We start from the raw sequence: 9,560 nt of genomic DNA on the forward strand, positions 1-9,560 counted from the left end.
TGTATGTGTGTGTGTGTGTGTATGTGTGTGTGTGTGTCTGTGTGTGTGTGTGTATGAGCGTGTCTATGTTGTGTGTGTCATTGGCTCCTCATAAATGTGAATTTTCAGCTGAGCCAGTCTGTGTGTGTTGTGACATACCTGACAGCCGTGTGTGTATGTGTGTGTGTTGTAGCCGAGTGTAGCGGCTTTGAGGGGCAGAGACGATGCTGACGGCGAGAGACGGAGCGCGGGATGAGGCGCAAAAACTACACAGGAAGTGGATGAAGCACCAGGCCTTTATGGCTGAACTGGCCCGCAATAAAGAATGGCTGGCCAAGATCGAACAGGTGAGTCAGGGAATGGCTGAAGACATGGATGAGAGGCAGAATGGATGAGATGAGGTAGTGAAAAAGCGAGTCAGGGAATGGCTGAGGACATGGGTGAAAGATAGAACAGATGAGAGAAGGCAGAGGAAAAATTAATCGGGGAATGGCTGAGGACTCGGATGAAAGGTAGAACGGATGAGAGGAGGTAGAGGAAAAGGTCAAATATAAAGTAACATGGCATGACTGATATCCTACAGGCTGTGGTATGGCATTATATAGTGCAGTATTGAAATGTATGGAATAGTTTAGTATGGTATACACGATACAGGGTGGTAAGATATACTACAAAACTTTCATTTGGTTCAGTTTGTGTACGATATGGTATGGTATGGTATGGTATGGTATGGCATGGTATAGTATGGTATAGTATGGTATGGTATGGTGTAGTATCATATGGTGTAGTATGTACAGTATTGTGGGGTAAAATATACCAAAAATCTGTATGGTTCAGTGTGATTTGGTTTGATGGTATGCGTAGTGCAGAGTAATTTATGATGTGGAATAGTCTGGTATGTATGTGTGGTGTGGTATACTACAGAATAGTATGATATTGCATAGTATGACATTTTATAGTTTAGTGCAGTAGGGTATATATCATAAGGCATTTAGTATAGCACAATACAGTACAGTACAGTATAGTATAGCACAGTATAGTATAGTATAGTATTGTATGGTATGGTATGGTATGGTATGGTATGGTATAGCATGGTATAGTATAGTGTAGTGTGGTGTATAGTGTAGTATAGAATAGAATACAATAGAATAGTATGATTTTTTATTTTTCTTGTAAAAATCTACAACATTACAATATTGTACATGACAGTACTGGTCAGTGTCACTGAGAGGCTTTAGACACATTATAAAAGCATGTGGTTTGTAGCTTGGCTTTCTGGTGTATTAAGTATGTGAAATCATGTGGTGGTGGGGTTTATACTAATGGCTGTGAGTCACTTTGGAGGTATAATATCTGTTGTAGAGGTAAGAGTTTACAGTGAGGAACTGCAGGGTGCAGTGTGATTTAGTATTACACACAACAAATTTTTAAAGATGAATCAAGATCTTCAGAACAAAACAACAACAAAATAAACCGTCATATAAAAACTTTTCTAATCTGACAGCGGTCATACCCAGTTGTGAATAAGATTCTAGGTAGATGCCTGTGAAAAGCAGTAGAAATCCTGTAGACTTGAATGCTCCAAAACATTTTGAGCAAGGGGAATCTCAGGTAAATTTCATACTTTTAAGTACGGGGTTTCTACTGTAAAACTCATTTGCTGTAATATACTATATAATATCTGGTATGAGTTTCTTTATTACAAAGAGGTATAATTACATTTATTTCATCTTGAATGAAGTGTTTGTAATATTAAAGTTAAAGATTGCAAGCTGCTAGGATTTTGTCTGAGATATTGTAAAGGTATATTTCCTGGATGAAACAGCTATCATGTGATGTGGTTTAGTTTGGTTTACCAGGGTAGCTATAGTATTGTGGTTTGGTACAGTATAGCGTAATGAGCCTTGTTTTCTTCAGCGTGGAGTATAATATGGTTAGATTTGGTATAACTTTATATAATGTATGTTGGTTTGGTTCAGCATCACATGGTCCAATTTCATGTACAGTGCACCTAAACATTTGAGCATCTTGTGAATATTTTGCCGTCAACTGTTTTTGAGGTGTGTAGTTAAGTTATATGTAGAGCGATGAAGTGTACTGTAAAATGATACATAATTGTGTAGTTAATTGTTAAGTACGGTTTGATGTTAAGTTATGGCTTGGTGTATAGTAATATATGGTTTAGTGTTAACTTCCAGTTTGGTATGTAGTTATACACAGTTCAGTGTATAATAATATTTGGTTTGGTGCAAAGGTCTAATTTTTTTTCTTTAATAAAGTATTTTGGTGTAAAGTGGTGGTTTGGTGTATAGTCGTATCTGGATCAGTCTGTAAAGTTTTAGTTTACTATGTAGTAATATATGATTTGGTGTAAAGTAGTGGTTCAGTTTATAGCAGTATATTGTTTGGTGGTCTGGTACAGAGTGACGTATTGTTTGGTGTAAAATAGTGGTTCAGTGTACAGTAGTGTATTGTCTGGTACAGAGTGACGTATTGTTTGGTGTAAAATAGCGGTTCAGTGTACAGTAGTGTATTGTCTGGTACAGAGTGACGTATTGTTTGGTGTAAAATAGTGGTTCAGTGTACAGTAGTGTATTGTCTGGTACAGAGTGACGTATTGTTTGGTGTAAAGTAGTGGTTCAGTGTACAGTAGTGTATTGTCTGGTACAGAGTGACGTATTGTTTGGTGTAAAATAGTGGTTCAGTGTACAGTAGTGTATTGTCTGGTACAGAGTGACGTATTGTTTGGTGTAAAGTAGTGGTTCAGCGTACAGTAGTGTATTGTCTGGTACAGAGTGACGTATTGTTTGGTGTAAAGTAGTGGTTCAGCGTACAGTAGTGTATTGTCTGGTACAGAGTGATGTATTGTTTGGTGTAAAGTAGTGGTTCAGTGTACAGTAGTGTATTGTCTGGTACAGAGTGATGTATTGTTTGGTGTAAAGTAGTGGTTCAGTTTATAGCAGTATATTGTTTGGTGGTCTGGTATAGAGTAAGGTATTGTTTGATGTAAAATAGTGGTTCAGTGTACAGTAGTGTATTGTCTGGTACAGAGTAATGTATTGTCTGATGTAAAATAGTGGTTTAGTATACAGAAGTATACGTAACGTTTTGGTTTGATACATAGTAAATAGCGGTTTGATGTAAAGTTCTCGTTTGGCAAATGGTGACATGTGGTTTGGAGTTAAGAAGTAATTTAGTGTATACTAGTATCTAGTTTGCTGGTCTGGTGGGGAATAATATATGGTGTGCACTAGTGGTTTGATGTACAGCATTGTATGGTGTGTTTTTGAATTCGTACAAATTCCATTGCTGTGGAATTTGTGCTGTGGTGGTCCAGATTTGACATGTATTTTTTAGTGTTTTGCGTTGTAGCAGATAGGTTGGAGAGAAGGGGATTAGGAGGCTGATAGTCTATATAAAGGTCCCATAAACATAAGGCTAATATTCAGTTAGCATTAATAATATTGAGGTGAATGATGGGTACTTCTCATCTGTAGAATTTGCCTGCACACACAGTATGATGAATGAGCTCTTACACTGAAGTATGAGACACCTTTAAGATGAGGAGCGTCACATGCCCTGTTCATACCTCCTTTGGCCACATCTGCAGGTTTATATCAAATTTAAAGAACATTTCACAAGGTTACAGCAAGATAGCAAGCACACAAATAAATAATGATATATTGTCATAATGAATATGGTTTGGAAATACAATGTGATAATTACAGTGATCTTTGTAAGAGGCATTTTTAAATGTCACCATGTTTTTTTTTCTCATTTGTTTTGTTTTTTCTCTCAGAACGTAGTTGCATTATGTTTGCTGCAGGGGTATTTTTAAGGTCCATCCATGACATCCATGTATGATGTCAGTCTCACTGCAGTGAAATATGTATCTGATTTTGCTGTAAAGAATTTTGGCTTTAGAATAGATTCTCGTTTTAGACTTCTTCAGTACCATCAAGACTATAAAGCTAAAACATTATCCTTTTTTGATACATGGTCACATTATAACTTTCATTATAACCTTCATATCAACAGCTGACATAAATGAAAATGGACTATGTTTTATGGTGGTACTTTCCTGTTCCTTATGGTTATTATTTGTAACATGTTATTTCTGGCCAATGGAAAATTAGCAGGACTTACTCCGCAAGAATTTTGTTAGTTGTTTGGTTTGTTTTATTTCATGATTTACCTGCATTGTGAGCATGTGATATGGCTGTAGGTATGGCTATAATTATGGACAACTTGTCTCAGGTTTGCTTAAGTCTCTCTACGGCAAGTAATTTCATATTATATATTAAATGTTTATCCAGGACAGCCCAGGTCATATTTGGATATGTTTTGATCTTTATGATGGCCAAACTCACTATTTATCAGAGATTTAGTAGAGGTGCCCAGCAATTGGGATTCAGTGTGGAACATTTCTAAATGTATAACTTTGCATCTAGATATTATAGTGTGACACACAACAAGACATCCATAATACAGTATAATAGTACAGTACAACATAAAACGTGAGATAGCATGATAAGGTTAGTAAAACACAACCATTTCAGATAAAAAGCTTTTACATGTTGTATTTACAGATGTATTTAGTCAAGAGAGAATCACAAGATGCCTTGTGTATCATTTGACATGACACAGATATGCATTTGATATAATAATATGTGAAAAATGTAACGAGTAGCTCTGTATTTTGTGCACAGATATTAAAATTCTCACTGACTTAGAGGGAACAGCTGTGTGATTACATTGTTATTTTGTTTTTCTGCCATACTTTCTGGAAAGGTGATAGATCCTTTTTCCTATCGAGCCGCAAAGTTTCATTTTTTTCTTTTTTCTTTTTTTTCAATGTGAAGCATTTCACTGACATGTGCAGTATATCTTAAAATCAGTGTTCCAGTCCAATGCTCCAGGTTTGATTTAATTCCTTCTTAGAGACAGTGTTTCAGTTACAAAAGCATTTCTACAGTAATACTGCGCCATCTCATCTGGGTTTCAAAACATTCCTTGTTGCAGCAAGAAATTCAGGTTTGTGATTACTTCAGTATTCTGTGTTTACTCCAGAATCTTAGATTTTGGTGTCAAATTTTAAAATAAGGTTCTGAATCTTTTTTTCTTCCTCTGCATCTTTATTGTAGTTCATATTTTGCTCATTGCTGTCATGTTTTTCACAGGGTTCAAGAAGTTGTTTCAGTGTTCTACTGTTTAGATGAACAATGAATCAAACTTGACATTTTTTACTGTTCAGTTATTTCTGCACTCCTGTGTCTGAATGCCTCAGGATTTTGGCATTTGCCTTAATTCTCTGCCATGACTGTAGAAGTTGTTTGTCCCAGAATTTTGGTTCTTTTTTATAATAGTTTTTCTGCTCGCTCAGTTACACTGTAATACAAATTATTCAAATGTAACTATTTCAATGCCTCAGTTATTATACAAGGTTTACACATTTTTAGCATTGTAAAAGTATGTTCTGTGTACTACTACACAAATGTACTAAACTTAACCTTTCTTTTAGTTGACAATTACATTTCAAAGACATTTTGATGACACACTGAACATGACTTTGTTATTAGTGCTGTTTACTAAGTGCTGTTTTAACACCCATATGAAACTAACCAGTCTGTTAGCATGAGCCTGTAAGAACATGATTGTATCATAGGTGTACTGGAACATGTGGCAGAAGAACTGGAGCAGGGGAAAGTCTTACATTGTTTATGTGCTTTTTGGTTAGTACAGTGGGTTGTATGAAGGAACAGGAGCCAAACACATGAAAAGCTCTCCAAAGTCTCTCTGTTTTTCTAGTGTGTTCTGGTTTATTGATTCTGTTTAGTGTTATGTATGCATGGGTGTAAAACACAGCTCGTGTCCACACCGTCTCAGACACTTCTGAAAAGAGAGAGAAAGAGAGAGAGAGGGAGGAGAGAGAGAGAGAGAGAGAGAGAGAGAGAGAGAAAGCCCTTACTCAAGCCTATCTACTGTAATTTCAGTGTGCAGGCGGGGACATTATGGGGGGAGGGGGGGGTTGCATTATTCACTGGTTTTGAAATATTCCTCTGAACAACATTAAGAAGCAGTGAGGCAATGCACATACAGTCAGAGAAACCCGCTAGCTAAACCAGCATTAAATTGGTCTCTCACGTTTGCAGAGCTTCTCATGTACTAGTTGACTAAAGAGCCATTACACACACACACACACACACACACACACATACACACACATTCACGTTAGGTCAGCAGACAATGGCGGAGACACGCCTTAACGAACTGGTCACCTGAGAAACAGTGGAAGCGATGATGCTGCGCCCTGTTGTGATTGGAGAACTCTGTGTCCTTTGGAAGGATTCCTGCCCCTCCCCCTTCCCTCTGCTCACCTTCCTCATCCTTACTCAGCACAGGGGCTGGAGCCAACGGCTCACTCAGTGATGGACAGGACTGTAGGACCAATCAGAGCGTTTTAAGAGTTGACCTTGCTTTCCTGCTGTGTAAACAGAGGAACAGATGAGCTGTAAAAACCACAGAACTGTGATAATGATACCCACTGCTACTCACACAAACACACAAAAAATAATGATAAATACACAAAAACACTTATGCCACAATCACACTTAAATCTGATGACAGCGCACACAGACAAATGTTTCTGTTGTTCAGGCTTTGTTTAGTGTGTCTGTTTGTCTTTGCTGGAATGTGTTTGTAGGTTTGGCTGTGTTTTTGTTTGCATTAGTGAGTAGGCATAGCAGTGGTACTTAAGTAAACTAAGCTCTAAGCTGGTCATCTTTACAACAGGCAGCTGCGCTGTATATCAAGAGGGTGGAGAGAAGTGTATTTCTATGTAGTGTGTGCTCTTAAATGCCAAATCAGGCCTAAATGCTAAAATGCTAATCACGAGAAAGAAAAGTATCATTAAAATCATAACATCTCTCTGTGTAATTTTAATCTTGCTCTTTGTTGTTTTTATTTGTGTTTTTCTGTGCTGTTTGTCCGGTGGTAACTGGGCTCTTTCTGTAGTGGAATGATTCTACTAACGTACGATCCCCTGGCTCTGTTGGCAACTGCCTTCCTTTAATCAGACTTTTGAGGCACTTTTATTGGCTTTTTTCTCTCTCACCACATTTTTCTGCTCTTCATTACACATATATGTCATTTACCCTTCTCCCTTTCTCACTCAGCTGTCAGTCTTCTCTTCTCTTTTTTGTTTTCATTTTTCCACTTCCCAACCCCCAACAATCTCTCTCTCTCTCTCTCTCTCTCTCTCTCTCTCCCTCTCTTTCTCCCTCACTCTCTCTGTCCCCTCCTCTCTCTCTCTCTCTCTCTCTCTCTCTCTCTCTCCCTCCATGTGTGATTCTGCTGTCTCTGCAGTTTGTAAGAGAGCAGGCAGCAGTCAGGAGACAGTGAGCTCGTGCCAAAGGGAGAAATGCAGCAATGCGTTATGAAACACACAGACAAACACACACACACGCACACACAAAATTCAGGAAATCCAGCAGATATACATATGGATACATATTGTCCCTTTAAGTGGTCCATGTTGTGAGTGAGATTAATGCAGCGAAGGAAGGAAGACTCCTTAAATCATCTTAAGATATTTCATTATTGTTATAGAGAGCGGTGGGGGAAGATATGGACTTGTTTGTATGTGTTTGTGGGTCTTTTATGAACATGTGTCCATACTGACTGTGTCTACTTTTCATTGAGAAGCTTCCAGAATTCTGTATGGGAAATGTGTATCGGAACATTTCACACATTCATCTTCAGTGTTGGTCAACTGTCTGACTAATGGATTGGTGTGATGTATGTTTCTCGCTTGAATGTGTGCATATGCGTGTGTGTGTGTGTGTGTGTGTGTCTGCAAGTGCTATTTTGATTTTTGGTACTGAGCCATGGCTCTATGGATACAGAGACTGAGTCACTTTGATCTCTTTCCATCTCACTTACTCATTCACAGACTCACACACACACACACACACACACACACACACACACACACAGAATTGCACCCATACACACACACATATAAACACACACACACACATGTAGGTCATTAATATGACTAGAGATTAGCTGTGAGGTGAGGGTCAGGGCAGTTGAGAAACTGAAGGATGCACATGATCACATGTTCCTGATCCTGCTGTATGCCAGTGTATCTAAAGCACCTGATACCTGATACCTGATGTGAGTATGTGTGGGTTTGTGTGTGTATGTACAATGTGTGTGTGTGTGTGTGTGTGTTTGTGTATAATGTATGTGTGTATGTGGATTGTGTATGTGTGTGTGTGTAATGTGTGTGTATGGCTGTGTGTTTTAGGAGGGTGAGGAGCTCATTCAGGAGCAGCCCGAGTTACGTTCGGTGGTCCAGCAGAAGCTGGAGGAGATGCGTGAGTGTTGGACACATTTAGAGAGTACCACTAAGGCCAAAGCCAGGCAACTGTTTGAGACCCAGAACCACAGAACCATCGACCCACCCAGCAGAAGCCTAAACGAGCTGGACCAGCAGCTTTCTCACCTGCAGGAACAGCCCTCACCCCTGGGCTCCACACACACCATGCCTACAACACAACCTGTGCTTCTACAGTCGCGCCCCACCTTCAGTCAACAGCTGCAGCGGATACAGGTCTGTGTGTGCAGCTTCTGTGTTTTGTAATTTCTAGGAAGACTTATGTGAATTCATACAGTTATGTCTCTGTGTTATTATTTGTTGTTTTGCCTCTTAGTGCTTCTTGTTACCTAAGTATATACAGCACATACACTTACCCAGGAGGTGATTTATTATTTTTTAACAGGGGGATGGCCCAATGGTCACTGACACTACTCTATAGAGTATATAGGGGGATGGCAGGTTAACAAGAGGGATGCATTTTGGTCATTTTGCTAACAAAGGGGGTGGCATCCCCCCTCATCCCCCTAAAAAAATCGCCTATTGCGCATACCACTCTAATGTCTTATTCTCTCTCTTTTGCTTTATCTCTTTCTCTCTTTCTCCCTCTCACTCTCTCTTTATCACTCTCTCTTTCTTTCAGTCGATGGAGGCTCAAATGGAGCTGTACCAGGGTGTTGGGGAGCTGAGGGGCATGTGTGGTCAGAATCCAGGTGAGGTGGAGGACCACGGAGGAGTGGTGGAGACCAGGATCGTGCGTCTGATCGAGCCCTTGAAAGAGAGGCGTCGCATTCTGCTCGCTTCGAAAGAGATGCATCAAGTCAGTCAGGATCTGGAAGATGAGATTGTAAGTCAGCCATTCTTTCCTTTAATCAAGACCATTTTAGTCTCCACAGTTCTCTTCTCCATGTCTCTGCTGAATCTGTGTGTTCTTTCCTGGCTGGGTTTGTAGCTCTGGATACAGGAGCGTTTGCCTTTGGCCTCCTCTGCAGAGTATGGGACCAACCTACAAACTGTTCAGCAGCTTGTGAAACAACACGAGGTAAACCACAGGCCAAACACTTACATTTTGTAGAGATAGAATAGCTGAGGTGCTCATTTTATAATTTTAACTGATAATTCCAGGAGACATATATTCAGTGTACTGTTACGTTTTGCCCCTGCGACCCTGATTAGGATAAGCGGCTTAGATAATGAGTGA

At 39.4% G+C, this 9,560-nt stretch overlaps 1 protein-coding gene across 1 annotated transcript in view; it reads left to right on the forward strand.

Moving 5' to 3' along the window:
- Positions 1–203: 203 nt before the first annotated feature.
- sptbn4a (spectrin, beta, non-erythrocytic 4a) overlaps positions 204–9,560 on the forward strand; it is a 25,500-nt gene continuing 16,143 nt past the window's right edge. The window contains exons 1-4 of the mRNA XM_030783026.1: positions 204–326; positions 8,291–8,596; positions 9,003–9,206; positions 9,312–9,401. Of these exons, the coding sequence (XP_030638886.1) occupies positions 204–326; positions 8,291–8,596; positions 9,003–9,206; positions 9,312–9,401 (723 nt within the window). The remainder of the gene's footprint in view (positions 327–8,290; positions 8,597–9,002; positions 9,207–9,311; positions 9,402–9,560) is intronic.

The sequence above is a fragment of the Chanos chanos genome, chromosome 8 (genome assembly GCF_902362185.1).
Source record: "Chanos chanos chromosome 8, fChaCha1.1, whole genome shotgun sequence".
NCBI lineage: Eukaryota > Metazoa > Chordata > Actinopteri > Gonorynchiformes > Chanidae > Chanos > Chanos chanos.